Source organism: Eublepharis macularius, chromosome 2 (genome assembly GCF_028583425.1).
Source record: "Eublepharis macularius isolate TG4126 chromosome 2, MPM_Emac_v1.0, whole genome shotgun sequence".
In the NCBI taxonomy this organism is placed as follows: Eukaryota; Metazoa; Chordata; class Lepidosauria; order Squamata; family Eublepharidae; genus Eublepharis; species Eublepharis macularius.
In genome coordinates, this window is record NC_072791.1 from 196874842 (window position 1) to 196894923 (window position 20082).

The 20082-nt window shown below is 41.7% G+C and overlaps 1 protein-coding gene across 1 annotated transcript in view; it reads right to left on the reverse strand.

Moving 5' to 3' along the window:
* Nucleotides 1-20082, reverse strand: part of STK39 (serine/threonine kinase 39) — a 198787-nt gene that overhangs the window by 87945 nt on the left and 90760 nt on the right. Inside the window, exons 6-10 of the mRNA XM_054972688.1 lie at nt 16613-16722; nt 16421-16522; nt 13047-13180; nt 8781-8829; nt 8613-8678 (exon numbers count right to left, since the gene is read on the reverse strand). Coding sequence (XP_054828663.1) covers nt 8613-8678; nt 8781-8829; nt 13047-13180; nt 16421-16522; nt 16613-16722 — 461 coding nt within the window. The remainder of the gene's footprint in view (nt 1-8612; nt 8679-8780; nt 8830-13046; nt 13181-16420; nt 16523-16612; nt 16723-20082) is intronic.

A 20082-nucleotide genomic window follows, 5' to 3' on the forward strand; every position in this document is an offset into this window, starting at 1 on the left:
GGATTCATACAAACATAAAAGGTAATGCACCAAGGTTAGAAGAATTTACAAAAAAAAAAGTGTTTATTACTAGAACTGAAGCCTAATTTTAGGACAGTACAATTAATGCAAAAAGGAGACTTATCTTTGATCTGTGAAACCAGTCACCACACGAAGGTCAACAAAAGCATTTTTGCCCTGCAATGCAGAATTAATGCTCAAGCTTTCTTTTTCTCTAAAACTCTAAATTTTTCATAACATTCTTCAGTATGAGTTGGCAAGAGATAATTGTGTCCCTTGCTCACAGTGCCAGCCGTTACACTGTAGCACGAGGTTTCCTGTCTTATTTATGCAGAGGAGTTAGCTGTGTTAGTCTGTGGTAGCAAAGCTCCCTCCTTCTCCAAAACCTGCTCCCTTCAAGCACTGCCTCCAGATCTCCAGGAATTTCCCAAATTGGAGTTAGCAACCTTAAATGGAAATCTGAGGTTTTTTCCCTGCCCCAAACCTGGACTTTGTAATTCAGTTCCCAGTGGCTAGTTTAAATCTTAAGGGGCCACATGAATGCCATCAGACAGCACTTGGCTTAGATGTTTGCCACACATTCAATGGGTGGATAGCCCGTTGAAAAGACAGATAGCCTGTTTACTGACCCATTCATGTTCAGGGTTTTCATGTCAAGAGTTCTGCAGCTCAGGCACCGGCTGCATCGCCATGTGAATGCTACACATAAATAAGACAAAATCAAAAAGAGTCCAGTAGCACCAAAACATTCCTTTGCTAGTAAATGTAAACATCTCCTTTTGGTGTGGGGATCAGTTGGCTTCAAAGGAGTTTGCCGTGTATATGAGTTCCAATTGTTTTTGAAAGGTTTCTGTTGAACTACAGCGACCTTTAAGTCTTTGATGGAATGTCCTGGTAGATTAAAGTGTTCTCCCACTGGTTTCTGGATGTTTCCATTTCTAATGTCAGATTTGTGTCCATTTATTCTTTTGCGTAGAGGTTGGCTGGTTTGTCCAATGTACAGAGCAGAAGGACATTGCTGGCACATGAGGGCATATATGCAAATTTGACTCTGTCAAGCTGGGAGTGAATAGGGACTATGAATGGTTATCACATTATCACAGGTAACAGATTTCCTTTACAGAGGCGGGGCCTGGGGGAGCCCAGTGGCACCTGGCATGGGCTTTCGGGGACCACAGTTCTCTTTGTCAGATGCATCTGACAGGGAGAGCTGTGGCTATCAAAGGCTTATACTGCATTGGAATTGGATGGTCTAGCTGTTTTGCTGCTACAAACTAACACGGCAAACTCCTTTGAAGCCAACTGATCCCCACACCAAAAGGAGATGTTTACATTTACTAGCAAAGGAATGTTTTGGTTGCATCCTCCCTCTCCCCCAATTGCATCTTCTCTCTCCTCCCCCCCTCCCACCTCCTCTTCTATATTTGACCAGTTTCTGTACCATGCATCTGACGAAGAGAACTTGATTCTCGAAAGCTTAAGCTACAATAAAATTGGTTAGTCTTAAAGGTGCTACTGGACTCTTTTTGATTTTGTCTTATTTATGTGTAGCATTCACATGGCGATGCAGCCGGTGCCTGAGCCGCAGAACTCTTGACATGAAAACCCTGAACATGAATGGGTCAGTAAACAGGCTATCTGTCTTTTCAACGGGCTATCCACCCATTGAATGTGTGGCAAACATTTAAGCCAAGTGCTGTCTGATGGCATTCATGTGTCCCCTTAAGATTTAAACTAGCCACTGGGAACTGAATTACAAAGTCCAGGTTTGGGGCAGGGAAAAAACCTCAGATTTCCATTTAAGGTTGCCAACTCCAATTTGGGAAATTCTTGGAGATCTGGAGGCAGTGCTTGAAGGGAGCAGGATTTGGAGGAGGGAGCTTAGCAGGAATGCAATACCAAAGAATCCATCCCCTGAAGCTGCCATTTCCTCCAGAGAATCTAATCTCTGTAGTCTGGAGATCGGATGAGATTCCATGAGAACTCCAGGCCCTGCCTGGAGGCTGGCAACCCTACCTTTATGAGATATTTGTCTAAGAATGGCTGGTTCTGGTCCACATGACATCCAGCAAGGTATAAAAGGAAGCATGTACTAGGCTAAAGTGCCTGGGGAGGCAACATCAGGGGGAAGGCCTTGGCCTATGACCTGCTTGTTGGCCTTCCAAGACAACTGGTTGGCCACTGTGTAAAACAGGATACTGGACTAGATAGACCAGTGGTGTGATCCAAAAGGGCTCTTCTTATGCTCTTATTGAAAGAGGAACAGATAGCCCGGAGGAGAATTCCTAAATAAATTCTCTTGTACTATAGGGGAATGAAAGTCATGCAGAAGAAACATACACGCTTAGTTACACGAGGTAAAGGCAACTTAACACTTGCTGGAACTTCAGTTTTAGAGAAACCATTAACTACTTTTTTACCTCATTCAAGCAAAATGTGTAACTTTACAAGAGCAATCTTAAGCACATCTACTCAGTTGTAAGACAGGTTATTCACAAGGAAAGTTTTGTTAGGACTGCAGCCTACATTTATTAACCTACCATCTTCTAGTTCCATATCCAAATCACTTATTTAAATTAGAACTGTCAGCTCATCGATATGTATACCTGAAACTGGTAATGAGTAGACATTTTCTTCCTCTTCTTAAAAACCCTAACTGAGAATATGATGGATTAGAGTACGCTAATGGATTCTGAGGTTGCTATCCTAGACATCTGCTAGTATAAATTCTCAGAACAATTATAAAAATAAAGATAGATAAAGTGTGTGCATAGGATTGACAGCACTGGCTTGGCAAATGCTGGGAGATTTTGAGGGAGATATCTGGGGAGGGTGGAGTTTATGAAGGATGTGATGTCACTTCTGAGTAGAGGTGGGCACAGACCAGAAAAACACCACGGACCACCAGCCCGTGGTCCATCAATTTTCACGGACCATGGACCACAAACTTTCCACGGACCAGCCCCATTCACTGACCGGTACATTGGTCCGTCACTTCCGGCAGCCCTGGCTCTGCCCTCTTCACACCCAGAGAGCCGAAACTCACAGGGAATCTTCAGCAGTCTCTCCTCCAGCCACCCTCCCAAGTTTGGTCAAGATTGCCTTTCGGATGTCCAAGTTACAGACCGCCAAAGCAGCCACCTCCAGGAAACTTCCAGTAAATACTGGAGTCGCAAATGTCAATTGATTTGCATTGACTAGCAGCACCAAAAAGTTGCAATGCGGCAAAATCAAACAGAAAACTCACCACACAGACACCTTCCCAGCCATTGCCTAGGGAATTCATTCTTGCTCCTTGCTCGCATAGAGAAGAATGGGAACTCTCTGGTTGACAAGCAGAACTGCCTATCAAGGTTTTGAGGGCTAAGATTGGCTGCAGAATGTCCACCCCTCCCTTGCAGAATGAGAGCTCTCTGCTGGGCAGGTAGAGCTGCCTATTAAGTTTTTAAGGGCTGCGAAAGGTCTGTGGATGTCCTCTCCACTGCCTGGGGAATGGATAGATCGGCACCAGGATGTCTGGACTCCATGAACCAACGGACCGGCCCAAACAGACCAAAATTCGTGAAAAAGGTGAGTCCCACAAACTGTGCGTTCACAAACCACGGACCGGGCTGGATCATGCAAAATTTTGGTCTGTTTTCCAGACCGTGCCCAACTCTACTTCTGATTGATGCTGTAGGAATCTCTCCTAATCTTTATGATAAAAATGACAAACACGAGGGGAAATTTATAGAACATTATTTTCTGGTCATTTTTTTCTCCTATTCCTTTGTTTCTTGGGGCTCATGGTGGGCAAATGGCAAGACTGTCTGCTCATGATCAAGCAGGTCAAAAGAAATGGGACAATACTGTTTAATTGGTCTTTGAGAGCTTTGAAGGTTGTCAAGGACGGTTGTGTCCACAAGCCACCCTGAATGGAAAGGCAAGAGCAAAATACTTAAAACTGGGGAGTGAATCCTCACTTTCCAGGTTAACATTTGCCACCACTAGTCTCTCTGGCTGACCCTCAGCTTGAAATCGAGAGACAAATCACAAATCCCTACCAGATGTTAAAGGTAGACCATTTTGCAGACCGAGTTCCACAAAACAATTACTTGTTTAGCTATGGCAAAGGCCAAAGTACTGGACTCAGGTTGAAGCACCCAAACCTCAAACAATACCATAGAAGGATACTCAGCTCCAATGTCTTAAATATTTTGTCTCCTAGCCCAGTCCTGGCACTATATTTGAAAAGAATATTCAGGGATCATTTTGGGATGCATCAAAAAAAGGGGATGCGAGGAAGTCCTGTTCCACCGAGGGAAATCTTTTCATTGTTAACATGGATCCAAGCAATAATGATGTAGAAGTCAAAATTCTGTAGAACAAAGTGAACTAATCTCACACAATGCAGGTAAGAGGCAAATTAAATAACTGCAGTGCAACCCAACACATGTCCCACGAAGCAGCTACATTATCATTAGACAACTAAATATATTTAAGCCCTGATGACATCAACACTTCCCCCCACCTTTCACCTACAAGTTTGCAGCAAGGAGATAGGACAGACTTCTTTTGAAACACAAAAGGGTCAGTCAGAGTTTAGCATTTTTAAGTCTCATTTCATTCCAACAGCTGGTTTAAGCACATGCTTAAGTCAGCACACTTGAAATCAACGGTGTTTGTAAACTTTTGCAGAAGTCCTTCCATTTACATTTATTTTTCCAAAGGCCTAAGACACATTCAAGCCCTGGCCTGAATAGCCCAGGCTACAGCCTGATCTTATCACATCTTGGAAGCTAAGCAGAGTCAGGCCTGGTAATTACTTGGATGGGAGACCACCAAAGAAGTCCAGGCAAAGAAGTCCAGTCTGCCAAGGCAGACATCACCACACCACCTCTGTTTGTCTCTTGCCTTGAAACTCTTACAGGGTCTCTCCATAAGTCAGCTTCACTTTCCACCACCAACACATTCAAACACACTAAATCAAGAGAAAATTGATGCACAACAATTTAACATCACCACACAAAGCAACCACCACACAGAGGCACTGAAAAAGAGGAAACCAAATAAAATATCATTTGTGTGGATAGTAACATGGTTCTGTGATGGCAGGGTCAGACTAGTTCTGACGAGATCCAGGTTCAAATCCCCATTCATCCATTATGCTTACTGGGTGACGTTGGTCCAATTCTCTCTCAGCCTAATAATAATAATAACAACAACAACATTCGATTTATAGACCGCCCTTCAGGACAACTTAATGCCCACTCAGAGCGGTTTACAAAGTATGTCATTATTATCCCCATAACAAAACACCCTGTGACAAGCACCTACCTCACAGAACTGCTGTGAGGGCAAAACGGTAGGGGGCGGAGAGAACTAAATCTGGTAAGAGAAAAGCAAATGGTGTACCATATTTCCCTCCAAGGAAAAAAGGTGAATACTTTGAAACATACTTATAAGAAGGGATACAAAATTCTCCTCTGAGGTTTTCAGCACTTGAAAGAAATGAGAACCAGACAATAATGACAGATTGCTGGTTTCCCTCACAGGCTGACAAGCCTGCTCAACAGGGGCCATTATCTCCTGGACTTTATTCATACAGTCTCTGGGGAAGTGCTTGAATACAACATTTCTATTTACTTTCCCATGAGATATTTTCCTCGCTAATAGAAGGCAAAAAAAGCTCACACAGTTTCTAAGCACTACACATAAAAAATTAAATATTTTAAAATGAGAGAAATCTTAAATAAAATCTAGACTTTTACAACTCCACTTACATTTTTTACTGGTTGGAAACGCCATTTAAGATTTCCCTCCCCTTCCAATTAAGACAGCACTTCACAAATGTTTAAGCAATCGACCCTGTTTTAATAGTACTCAGAGCTCCAAATGTAAGTCTGTCTAATTTAGACAAAGAAATAACACACTTGTGGATTGTGGCTTTTTAATTCAGTAGATCATCTCTAAAATGCGGCACTAGTTGTTCATTCACAAGAAATAAGAAGATCAACTGTCTGCAGGCACCTTAAAATTTCCCTCTATTGAAGGACTGCTGCAGCAATCAACTTATTGCTTGACGAACTTATTGCTTGACAAAGGAGCCAAAATGAAAATATCTCTGCTTGATCTGACCATGGGTCTATCTATTTCAGCATCTTGTTTCCCACACAGCTGACTGATTCAAAGACGCCCATAAGCAGAGCCTGAAGGCAGCAAATCTACCCCTTCTCCTCAGCAAATGGCCTATCGCTGCTGAACCGGGGAGGTTCCATTTAGCTACCAAGGCTAATAACTCACTAATAGACTTATCCTCCATGTATGTATCCAAAATTTCTTTTAAAGTCATTTAAGCCAGTAGCTATTTCTATACCTCATGGCAGAAAATTCCTAAAGATCATTGCATGTTATATGGAAAAAAAATATTTTGTCTGTTTTAGCTGTTTTGTCTGTTTTAGCAGTGAGTGACTAAGTCTTGGTACTATGAGGAAGAAGAATTCCTAAATAATTTTATGTTCTCTACCAAATCGACTTAACCTTCTCGCTCACTTCCTACTTCAGGTCAATTTATTAAGTGTAGTAGAAGATCCTGCACACATTTCTGAGGGCCCCACCTATCCTTATTGTAAGATAATGAGGGCATACCTCTCTCTATTGTGAGAGCAATCCATTTACTCCTATCCTGTACTGGTGGTGGATAGTGTAGCCAAGTTGTACCTAACTTATGGCTGCATAGCCTTTAATAAGTAACTGACATCATCTTATTCCATGATCAGCAAGTGTACTCAAAAGCCTTTGTTTATTGCGACAAGACAACCTTGTTTTGTCCTTCATCAGGTTTAATAATTCTTGCTTTAATACTGCTTTCCACCAATTTGCTAATTCCAGAAAGGAGTGAGGAGGCTAACAGCATGTAATTTATTGATTTCCTTCATGAATTATATTTAAGTCATAAGATGCATATTTCTATTAGAAGATGGACAAATTTCACATTTAAAGTTCTTTTAAAAACTCTGGTGTTCCTGCCATCTGGATTCAGTGACTAGTTAATTTTAAAATCTGCCCCACAACTTTATTTGGCAAGTTCTTTCAGATGCTACCCGCCATTGGTTGAAAAAGGTCATTCTGTGGTAGGTAACACAGAACAGCTAGGCTGTCCAGTAACATCCTCAGTAAGGAACAATAAAGAATTAGTTCACCTCTGCAATCTCTCATCATACAGCAAGTACCTTTTACTACATTAAATAGAGACTAACATTTTATTGAACTCATCTACTGGCTCAGTACTAGAGAAAGCATAATAGATATCCGACACCATTCTGGGCAATACATAGAGCAGTTTGCTATACATTATAAAACTGACAAATATGAACAAGAGTTTGCTAGATTATAAAACTGACATATAACGTGTGTGTTCAGAAGCAACCACTAGAGGGACGTGAAAAGGCCTACCATAAAGCTAGAAAAGGATAGAGGGGAAATATATCCTCAACATAGAAAGAGGGAAGAAAATGATCTGATGCTAGCATCGTTGGTTATATACAGCCTTTCCCAGAAAGTAAAGCTATATATAAATATTATGTAGAATGTAGAATTATGTAGAATTTTATTACGTAGAATTCTATTACGTAGAATTACATTCTACATAAAAATATTAAAATGTCGAAGTGTAAGCGGTTGAAAGGACCACAGCCTTGTTCTGAGGTGTCAATCAGTCATAATACCCAGAGTTCAGAGACGTTTGAGGCTCAACTGGGAAAGGGAAGGGAGAGAAACAGAAAGCAGAGATACATAGCGGAAAGAAATTAAGACAGTAAAATACTAAGACTCAAGATTATATCAGAAATCTGGGGTGGATTGCTAAAGTGCCTCTTCCATGCGATGACATTACTTTCAAGTTATGCAGAAGTTGTGTCATTGCGTTGGCTGTTGGGGACGATGACTGCACCCCCGCCCCCCCCCCCCCCCACACACACACAAGTTCCCACCTCCCCCATCTCTTGCAGTTGCCAGACCATGACTGGCAACTGCACAGCTAACTTGGCCTGTGTTTTTTTTTTCCTTCGGTACATGAGTTTTTCACTTTTTTGCCACCCCAGTTTTTCAAAGGAACCACACACACAGCATTTCACCGGCAAGAAGGATCCCAGAACACGTAACACCTCTCTTTTTTAGGAGCAGGTCCAACAGACATTTGTTTTTGCAGTTGCCTGTTTTGTCTTTTTTAAGTAGTCAACTATGCTGCGTGCCTGAATTGGCTGGTCACCCAAGGCAGCCCACATCAGTGTAACGACCGTAGCAATAGCTGTTGTAGTGCAACTATTAAAATACTGAGCATTTCCTTCCTTCTCTTTCGTTGTCCTTTAACGCAACAGCCCTGCTCTTAGGGGCAACACCAATCTGTTAATAACATGTCTGGCCAGTGGGCCTAATCCTCTCCTCTCCCCACCCGCAGACCACTGTCAACTCTGCAATAACCATTAGGTAATACCTGCCATATACTTAACATACTGAATTCCAAAAAGTAACTACAGTCAGACTGAATGAGACCCACATACTAAGCATTAATGCGGCTTGCCTCCATATTCCCCACTGACTACTGCAACACTAAACGATACAAGTAATCTTACCTTTTTTGCTCTTTGTGCTATGTCAGGGGTCTTTGTGAGAAGCTTTTCAATCAAGTATTCTCTAGTCTGCAAAACCAATGTTATAATTAAAACCAGCCTCGAGAAAACAGAGGAGAAAAAAAAACACACCAAGGTTAAGATAATTCAGTTAAGCGTTAAGTATTTTACCTTGGCCTTCTGGAAGAATTTGCATTTTAAAAGTTCTGCTGCTGTGGGCCTGAAAGATCAATATGAAGTTAGAACAGAGCAGATACAAAAAAGGCAATTCTTGATTAACACAATTCAGAACACTGTTCACTTAGAACTTCAAAGGCAGCTTGAAATTTGTGTGTTTCAGCTGACATCCAATAACTAAACATGCTGATTCCACACACGTTGGATAATGCACTTTCAATGCACTTTATCGATCATTTGAGGTGGATTTTTTGTTCCGCACACAAAAAAATCCGTTCCAAATGATCTATAAAGAGGACTGGAAGTGCATTATCCAACGTGTGCGGAATCACTCATGCATATTGGCGTAAGCTGACTTGACAGAAAAGGGGTGCAAGTGGAAAGACTGATGCACGTGTATGCAATGAAGGTTTATAAACCAGAATATTACCGTTTATATTAGTGGGAGGGGTTGTGTGTGCCAACAGTGGCACAGCATCATATGTTGCTTGACACCCAGGACCAGATCTCCACCCAAGCCACTGAGGCGCCGGCAGCACTGCTGTAGCCAACAGCACAGGAGGAAGATGGTTTACGATTGTCATTGCCTCCAAGACCTGCACAGCTAGCAGCTGAGTCTGAGACAAACTCCTGAGATACTGACAGTGCTGCTGGGGCTTTGCTTACTCCAGGTGTGGTTGGCCAGGTACCACTCTCATCTCACCTCCACCCAATTTTGCTTGCTGCCACACCAACATCATCATAGGTTTAATTTTATTCAGCACTTGGATCAAAAAAAGGTTGCCTGTCCCTGGCTAATATGGAGAATCAGAAACATCTGTGTTCATGGGCAAGATTTTAAAAAACAGTCTTAGCGACTTGGGATGGCCTAAGCTAGCCTGATCTCATCCAAACATTCTGAGGTTTTCAAAATTTTGTAGAATTTCACACCTATTACGATTTGTGCATTAGTAGGAGCTGTGTATATCAACATGTACCCTGCCGTTAAAACTTATGACAAGGAAGTAATAAAGCTGTCCTTCACAACAAGCCATTCATTCTCTCATAAGAGCTGCTCTGAGCCGGTCATTCTTAAATGGTATTCAGAAGTAATTACTTTCTAATGAATTGAGCACTGTTGACAAAATTCACAGGCTTTCTTTTTAAGGTAACAAGAACGCAGGCATGCTTTAGCTCTGTTTCTCTCCTGTTCGTGGATTTGTTGGATGGCCCAAGCTAGCCTGCTCTCAACAGATCTTGGAAGCTTAAGCGGGGTCTACCCTGGTTAGTACTTGGAAGAGAAACTACCAAGAAAGTCCACGATCACTACGCAGAGGCAGGCAATGGCAAACCACTTCTGAACTTCTCTTGCCTTGAAAGGGTCAGCATAAGTTGCCTACCAGCATTTTCCATCACCACAAATTTATCGATGATCTGTGCCAACTGATCATGGAATGTTTTTTTTAAAAAAAAAACACCTCAGCTTTCAGTGAGATCCAAATGCTACCTTGTCTAATTTATTAAGTTGGAAAAATGATTTTTTAAAATTAATCCCTTGGCCTATTTTGTAAATGATAACAACATTCGATTTATGTACCGCTCTTCAGGACAACTTAATGCCACACTCACAGTAGTTTACAATGTGTGTTATGATTATCCTCACAACAATCACCCTGTGAGGTTGGTGTGGCTGAGAGAGCTCTGAGAGAACTGTGATTGACCCAAGGTCACCCAGCCGGCTTCAAATGGAGGAGTGGGGAATCAAACCTGGTTCTCCAGATTAAGAGTCCTGCCATTCTTAACCACTACACCAAACTGGTTCTAAGAAGAACATGGTAGCACTCTAAATATATGAAGTGGGCTTACTCTGAATCTGACCATTGGTTCATATAGGTCACTGCTGTTTATATAACTGGTAGTGACTCTCCCCAAGCAGAGAAAGGTCTTTCCTAACATTTTCTACTTGAGACCTTTTAACTGGAAACGCCACTTGAATCTTAGAACTTTGTGTGCTTTACTCACTAAGTTATCCCCAAACATCTTAATGAATATCTTAAGTAAAAGCTTTATCATCAGTTACAAAGCAACCATGTGGAAAATCAAGGGAGAAGGTGTGAATACTTATGGAGTAAGGTATTGGTTTGCTGAGATACCAGTACAATATGTATTAAAGAAGCCAATGGAAATAATAACTGTGCTATACTGCTCTTCTAGACAGATTAGTATCCCACTCAGAGCATGAACGAAATGAGTGTTATTATTATCACCACAATAACAACAACAACATTCGATTTATATACCTCCCTTCAGGACAACTTAACACCCACTCAGAGCGGTTTATAAAGTATGTTATTATTATCCCCACAACAATCACCCTGTGAGGTGGATGGGGCTGAGAGAGCTGTGACTGAACCAAGGTCACCCAGCTGACTTCATGGAGGAATGGGGAATCAAACCAGGCTCTCCAGATTAGAGTCCCGCCACTCTTAACCACTACACCAAACTGGCTCTCCTACAACTAACTGGCTCAATACAGCTGGGGCTGAGAGGAGTGGCTTACCCTAGGCCACCTACTGAGCTCATGGCAGTAGTGGGATTCAGACCAGTGGAATGTTGATTTGCAGCCCAACCACTCGACCACTATGCTACAGCACCCCCCCACACACCGAAAAGTCCAAAATGACTTTTTAAAAATTAACCTGTAGCTTAAGAAGTGATTTTGCCATCATTTGTGGAAGTCCATTAGCCTATTTCTCCCCCAAACCCTCATGAGCAATACATCTGACTGCCTTGAAATATCTGTTTAAATCCATTTCTCATAGCATAGAAAAGTTGCTTTCTTTGAAAAACTGCACCCAGTTTCAACTCAGACCATTCCTGTTTTGTGGCTATGTAACAGCAAAATTCCTCAACGGCTGGCACCTTATGAATAGGTATTCTGAACAACTAAGGAGGAGTTCCAAGGTCTGATTAAGAGTTCACGCACCTGAAGGGACTAGAAAGCTGAGGGAGAGGAGTATTTAATCAGATGAGGGCAGCTCCGAGACTTGGCCACACATCCAAGCAAAATGAGGATGGGGTTATTTTGTGGCTAGGGATGACGTAACAGGAAATGACATACTGGATGGTTAAAGGGGCCAATCAAACAAAAAGTTAATTCAGTTCTCGAGGATGGGCCAGCACAAAATGGCCCATCACACTATGAGGCAATGACACATGCAGTAAAGACTGCAGCTCTGATGGTGTTTCCTGGAAATAATTACTCATCTGCTTGAGTTTAATCCAATACCAGAACAGTAGGCTGCTCGTACGCAGTATGCACCTTGATCAAAATGTGTTCTCCGACCATTTCAAACTAAGTAACAAAAAACAGGGTTTTTTATTCGCTGCCAAGTTGCAGACCTTTGCTTAAAGCATGTGGGCCTTGGGGACTGAAGAATTAATGGGGAAAGAATGTGTATATTATTACCTTGAAACAAGCCACAGAAGGGGAAAAAAGCAGTCAGAGAGATTCACAAGGTTAATTTAATAGTATACATTCACATCTCAACTGTTAATTTTCAGCATAAAATCCTGCTGTCTCAGTTCCAGACTGACAGACACACACACACACATGTTCCTGTGGTTTCTGTCCCTCAGAAGCAGCATTTGCAGGGTGCATTTATTATTATAATAACAACAACAACTACATTCGATTTATATACCACTCTTCAGGACAACTTAATACCCACTCAAAGCAGTTTACAAAGTGTGTTATTATTATCCTCACAACAATCACCCTGTGAGGTGGGTGAGGCTGACAGAGCTCTGAGAAGCTGTGACTGACCCAAGGTCACCAAGCTGGCTTTAAGTGGAAGAGTGGGGAATCAAACCTGGATCTCCAGATTAGAGTCCTGCCGCTCTTAACCACTACACCAAACTAGGGCCATTTCCACACACGTTGAATAATGCACTTTCAATGCACTTTCGTAATCCTTTAGAAGTGGATTTTTTGTTCCACACATGGAAAATCAGTTTCAAATCTTCACTAAAGAGTATTCAAAGTGGATTATCCAACGTGTGTGGAAGCAGCCTAGGACTGCATTATGAGGCAGGGAAGTCACCTTCCGTGGATAGAAATCCCTTCTCATACATGGAAACTACCACTGGATTCAACCCACTATAAAACATCAACTGACTATTAAATACAGTTAAAGTAGGCCAACAAATGATGCCTCATAGTTCCCCCTTCTTCTGCAGAGTAGTTAGGTGCCAATGGAGAACATACAGTGGTTAACATACCTTTTAGAAGGGTCTTTTTGAAGACACAATGAAATTAGTTTCCTAAAGGACTTGCCATACTTCTTTGTCATTTCTTTATCTTCCACACCTGTTTCCAATGTTGGAGGGTCATTTTGCAATGTCAGCATTAACACCTATATTGAAACCAAAAAAGGGGATTTAAAAAATAGTCTTAGCCAACTAAATCAAATATTGATTCATTCACTAATACTTATGTCATGAACAATGGATATAAATTTAGAACATACAGAAGAGTGGGGGAACAGTTAGGATCTCGGTATATGGATATTCAGAGATGAACATCAATTGATGATTACATATCAGGAATTGTGAAGTTTGGTATCAAGGGGGAAATCTGCTGAACACAGAAATCCATAAAAAGCCAAAAAAAGCTAGTGCATCACAACATTCACTATACACAGAAGAATTCACTACTGAATAATGAAATACCCCCACCCTAAAATGCCTTGTTAGACCCTAACCTTGGTTAGTGTTGACAACCATAGTTACTGTTCGCCAAAGTTTGCTGTAAACTAGGGTTCTGAACTGAACTTCAAACCCTAAACAGACATATCCCTTAATGCAAGCCAGCGGGTTTTAAAAAGTCACACTGGAAAGGGGAAAGGGCCTGGCCAAAGGGAACATGCAATCTCTCAGGCCTGAGTGAATCTGACCAACCCAAGGTCTCAGTTTGTTTACATGTCTTAGCAGAGCACAATTGATATAACGGGCGTATCACTTTCCCAAAACCAGGAACATCCGTTAACTAAAGTCACTCTTATGGCAATATTTTTATTCCACCATTATTGCTAGAAAACGAGGAAGAGGGAGTGACTTGACATACCCTTTTCAAACATGTAGCATTAATATAGGAGTCAGAAGTCTAAGTATCATTTTAGGTGGGTAGCAGTCTTGATCTAATAACAACAACAACAACAACAACAACAACATTCGATTTATATAACGCCCTTCAGGACAACTTAATGCCCACTCAGAGCTGTTTACAAAGTATATCATTATTATCCCCACAACAAAACACCCTGTGAGGTGGGTGCGGCTGAGAGAGCTCCAGAGAGCCGTGACTAGCCCAAGGTCACCCAGCTGGCTTCAAGTGGAGGAGTGGGGAATCAAACCTGGCTCTCCAGATTAGAGTCCCGCACTCTTAACCACTGCACCAAACTAGCTCAGTAGAACAGTGGGATTTGAGTCCAGTGACACCTTAGAGGCCAACAAGATTTTCAGAGTGTGAACTTTCGAGAGTCAGAGCTTTGAAGAAGGAAGCTCTGACTCTCGAAAGTTTACACTCTGAAAATCTTGTTGGCCTCTAAGGTGTCACTAGACTCAAATCCTGCAAGTCTAAAGATCCCGGGGGTCTGAGTGGTCAGGCATCTGAATCTCAGAACTCAATTTACTTTATTTCAGCTATGTAGTATACTTATTCCAAGATATCCAAGGCTGGATTCTTAAGAATTCAATCATTTTTCCCAGTCCTGTAACACACATACAAGAGGATAAAGCACCAGTTTCAACTCTTCTCCTTTCTTTCAAGGGTTGGTCTAAGAATATAAGCATGAGCAACAGAACATATAAAATAGGTATCCATTGGTAAAGAACTATACTTACTGCAGTACATAAATATGGACCTTGCTACATATTCACAGCATCTTTACAAGTGAATTAACGTTCTGAAATTACTGTAATTTATGTCTACCAATTATTTTTCATTTTATGCTTCACAGACCTCTGCCCTCATCTGCCTTGCAAGTATTAACAAAGAACACAAAAAAGGTAGTCCGCTTTATCTTTCAGTTCAGCAAAGAAATCCTCCTCACTTGGATAAAAAAATGAGTTCCAATTAACACTTCAGTTGTACTTTGAGAAGAAAATTTCCAGTTTTAACAGTTCTACCATTCAGAAGCTCAGATGACTCAATACCGCAAAGCCTTAAAAACAAAACAAAAAAACCTTTTTTTCTAAGCATGACTTGCATTTCTCATTCGAAATATCCTGAAGGGAGGTATATAAATCAAATGTTGTTGTTATTATTATTATAAATTTTATCACAAATTATGGATTGCCCCTATTTTAACCGTTATCTTCCACTGTATCAAAATATAGTCCCCTATCTGTTGGTGGATAGAGACCCAAGGACCTCACTATATTTTCCTTAAAGACATGAAGGCTCCTTATCCACTGCTCAAGATCATTGGATCGAAGGGAAGGGAAGGGAACACACATGCATCAACACAAAATGCTCAACAAAGGAATAGCTGCAATATTTTAAGGTTCATTTAGCTTGCAGCAGATCCACAATCTCCTTCTGCAGCTGAAGTGGATCTGTAGCTTAGAACGTGACCATATCACGTCCTTTTAGCCTCAACTGTACCAGTGCATCTAAAAAGGACATAAGAGAGCCCAGCCCAACTCCTCCTAGCTCCCACCAGGAAATGCGCCTCTTTGAGGAGAGATCAGTGTGTGGGATTCTTTTATTCTCTGTTTCCTCCACTGCAACAAGGCATTCCATTGACCTGGCAATTCCAGTCAGCAGCGGGCCCTCTACCAGGCCATGTATCTTAGCAGATGCCCAACAATACAGACCCCTAATGTGGGCCCAGGCGCCATACAAAATGCTTGTACTGACTGTATCAGCCCTCCCCATAGCCTGTGTGTGGGGGAGAGGGGTCACAAGAACAGTATTAGCAATCTACGACTCCTGAACTGCCCCTAGAAGAGAAACTGGAGCAGGAAGGGGCTGGTAAGAACACTCACATCAAACCAGCAGTGTGGGAAGCTACTCAGCAGATATGGCCAAAAAGCCATTTTTAATCTGAGCAAACAGATCCAAAGAACACAGGGGCTATTCCGGAGACAAGAGGTCTCTCAAAATTGTGCCAGTGTTTTAGACTTCTGCTAGCTCCAGAGTCAAAATAAACACAAGCTTGGCAGTCAGCATGTCCCAGATGACAATAAAGTAGCAAAGCTGTACAACCCAGAAACACACAGCTCAACCTTCACACTCTGGGTTTAACCAGGAAGGGTTGGTGTTTTACTTGGTAACTTGACAAGACGTGTTGTGAAAAGATTCAACAAAGGACACTGGTGTACTTTATGTTTGCAATCAAGTTTCAGAAAACGAAGCTCGTGTTCTTCAACTTTGAGGAAGGGGGGATTTTCCAACGAGTCAGAAATCCATAAGCCCTTATTATTCTCATGGTTTTTACACTAGTTCTCTTTGACCGTGAAGTTTCTAAATGTCAACTATGTTTTAAATTACTTTTCTAAAAACCAGATACCCCAGATTATTTGAAGACTAGTAGAGAAGACCTTTTTATGTAACATGAGATTACACGCTTTTATGTTCTGATTGTAATTACTTTCATTGGAGGATATTTGTGGTAAGGGGCAGCTCCTGTTGCTAATTCAATGGCTGTTATTCCAAAGCTCCAAATATCGGCCTTGAAGTCATAGCCTCTCACCTATTATACAGAAAAGAAAAGAGAGAGAAATTTAACACTGACGTTTAACTCCACATAGGATACAAGAAACTTTATCAACTCTCCACGTACCTGCTCCATGACTTCAGGTGCCATCCAACATGGTGTACCAACAAACGTCTTCCTTACTTTGTTACGGGTGACATCCCCTCCTGTGGCTAAAAACGCACTAACACCAAAATCTAAGAACCAGAGGAGAGATGACAGAAACAAAAAACCCTTTTAGCATTTGATTAGTGTACTGAGGATAACTGTGTTATTTTAACTCAGACACTACAAGAAAATATGATGTTTCTATTTAAGTAAAGCTGAGAATGCAATGTTCAGTAGGTGTGATGCTGCAATTTATAGAAAAAATTACAAGATGCTGTTCCTCCTCATGAATCATGCCTTTGAGAGAAACCAATATTTGCCCTCCTGTATTAAAAGCATAAAGATTCTCAGAGACACTAAACAAGAGGTCTTTTTTCTTTTCAAGTTCTTTTCTAATCGGCATTACAAGCAGTATTTCCACACACTTCACAGAGAATTTAAAGAATACTATTTTTTTTGGTATATATTCAAAAGAATGCAAGCAAAAAGGAACTATTTGCAGAGTTATTTTGCTTTGAGTTACATTAAGTTTGCAAGATCAGAGACAGATTGCTACCTGTCATAGGAAGTTTATGGAAGAATTAAAATGTCAGGATGGAGCAGCATGTGTGCCAATCAAGTGTCAACTGCAGGGATACACACAAATTTCACCATGGATTAGTTTTTATTCCACTACTGTAACTGAATGTAAAAAGCTTACTGGTTGCTGATATCTGGAGCACTTGTGTCAAAAGAACCCAGGCAGAGATTCACCAAATGCATCTTCATCACAAGTGTTTATTTACATGTGTGAAAGCTGTCTGATATCAATTATAGACAGAAACTTTCATGTCAACTTTGCACACTTCAGACAAAAGCCTTTGCTATGGAGCCAATTCACACATGCAACTCCTGAGTAGGGTGTGCGATTTGGGATTCTGTTTCGAAATAAACACCCAAATGAAGCCCAATTTGTAAAGATTCGGGATTTCTGAATCAGGCCCAGCATTGGGGGGGGGCAGGATTCGGAAATACCAAATCAAAACTTCCTGAAGCAATTCGGATCACTTTAGGAAGCTTCGGGTCAAATGGGAGCAGCCCATTTGCTTCAGCTGATAGGTGGGGGCTCCCCCACCTGTCAGCTGAAGCCAGTTTAAAGCACCCATTTCCGTGTCACTCGCTTGCAAGCAGCACAGAAACGGGCACTTCCCAGGGCTTGCTTCAGCTGGCAGGCAGGGCACTCCCCTGCCTGCCAGCTGAAGCCAATTTAAAACACCCACCTCGGTGTCACTCACTTGCAAATGACACGGAACCGGGTGCTTCCCCCACCTGACAGCTGAAGCCAGTTTAAAGCACCCGCTTCCATGCCCCTCGCTTGCAAGCAGCACAGAAACAGGCACTCCCCTGTGGGGCTGGCTTCAGTTGAGAGGTGGGGACTTCCTTGCCTGCCAGCTGAAGCAAGATGCAGGATTTAAAGTGCCCATTTCCGTGCAGCTTCCCAACGGCATGTAAACAGGCGCTTTAAACTTGCTTCAGCTGATAGGTGGGGAAGCCCTCCACCTGTCAGCTGAAGCAAGCTGTGCAAGTTTTAAACTAACCACCCACTGCTTATTTCACCTGATGGGAGGGGAAGGAAGGAACCCCCTCATCCCCCTCCCATTGGGTGAAAGAAGTGGCAGGGTGGGAAGTTGAAGTTGCTTTTCGGTGTGGTCCGAATCTGAAGTGGGTCAATAAGCGATTTCCACTTTGGACTAACCTTGCCACTTTGGATATCGCTTATTTCCAACTCTTTCTCCCACTTCAGAAATTCCAAAGCGGGAAACCTGAATCTTTTTTTTGTTGCACACCTCTACTCCTGAGTCACCCAATGATGATATTTAAGTTAAGTACGCACACATATGCAATCAGTGCCAAATCTCAGTCATGCTAGTTTACTTTCCTGTTTGGGATTTGATGCTATGATTAAAGTTTTAAAGTTTGAGGGTCAGAGACTTGCAGATCTTTTATTTTCCCCCTGTAGAATTAGAAACATCCTCCTTAGGATCCAAACTTAAACATGTTTGTAATACACACATGCACAAAATGTTCCGCAGATAAAAGCCTTGACAATTTCTGAAGTTGTTGAAATTTTGTAAAATTTCACACCTATTACAAATTGTGCATTGATAGGAGCCCTGCACCCTTCCATTAATACTTATGACAAGGAAGTAATAAAGCTGTCCTTCACAACAAGCCGTTCAACAAGAACTGCTCTAAGCCAGTAATTCTTAAATGGTATTCAGAAGTAATTACTTTCTAATGAATTGAGCACTGTAGACAAATTTAATTTTTTTTAAAAAGGTAACAAGAAAGCAGGCATACTTTAGCTCAGTTTCTCTTCTACTAAGGAATTTGCTGCCCTGACCTGAATGGTCTAGGCAGCCCAATCCCATCAGATCTTGGCTGCTAAGCAGGGTCGGCTCTGATTAGTATTTAAATGGGAGACCAACAAGGAAGGTCAGGGTTGCTATGCAAAGGCAGGTGAAGAAATACTAAAACACAGCATAAGCAATTCTAAGACTGACATATTAAACAGCATATAAACTATCTAATAGGATCACACTTAACAGCAACAGACAGTACATAGTAGTAAAGTCTGTAGTCCCTATCCCTTTACTTATGTATCTTTTTGAGACTACTTCCTTACAGTACAAACCTATCTGAGTAAAAAACCCTCTTGAATAATTCAGTTTTGCATTGTTTGTGGAAATCCAGGAGAATAGGAGCCAATATCTTGAACTGAGCCCTGTAGCTGATAGGCTGCTAATGGAATGACTGCAGAATGGGAATAATATTCATGCTCCTCCTAGCTCCAAATAATAAATGAGCTGCACCATTCTGTGCCAACTGGAGTTTCCGAGTTAACTTAAAAGGGGAGATCTTTGTACAATGCATCACAGTAGTCAAGTTTTGATGTTATCATAGCATAGATCCAAGTGGCCAGATCAGGCATGTTGAGGTAGGGGGACATCTTCCACTCTAGACTGAGGTTGTAGAAAATGTTTTTTGCAGCTGCCTTAATTTACAGCTGCAGTAGCACTGGATCCAGTAAAACCCCAAGCTCTTAAATGAGTCTGCAAGGGTCAGACTGAAAGTGGGGGGGGGGGGTACAGCGTTCTTCAAGATCTCTGCCTTCCCAACAAGCATTGTTTTCATCTTTTCTGGGATCTGTTTTCAATTTGTTTGCTTTCAACCATCTAACCACACCTGTTGGGCCGCGACCCAAGATCTCTACTGCATCCTGCAGTGATTTGTACAGTGAGATATAGAGCTGGGTGTCATCCGCAAATTAATATCATCCAATTCCACAGCTACGAATGAATTCTCCTAAAGGATTTACATAAAGGGTGAATAACATGGGGGATAAGATTGTGCCCTGTGGAACCCCCGCACAATAATTCCCGTTCCGGAGATAGCTAGTCTCTTAACAG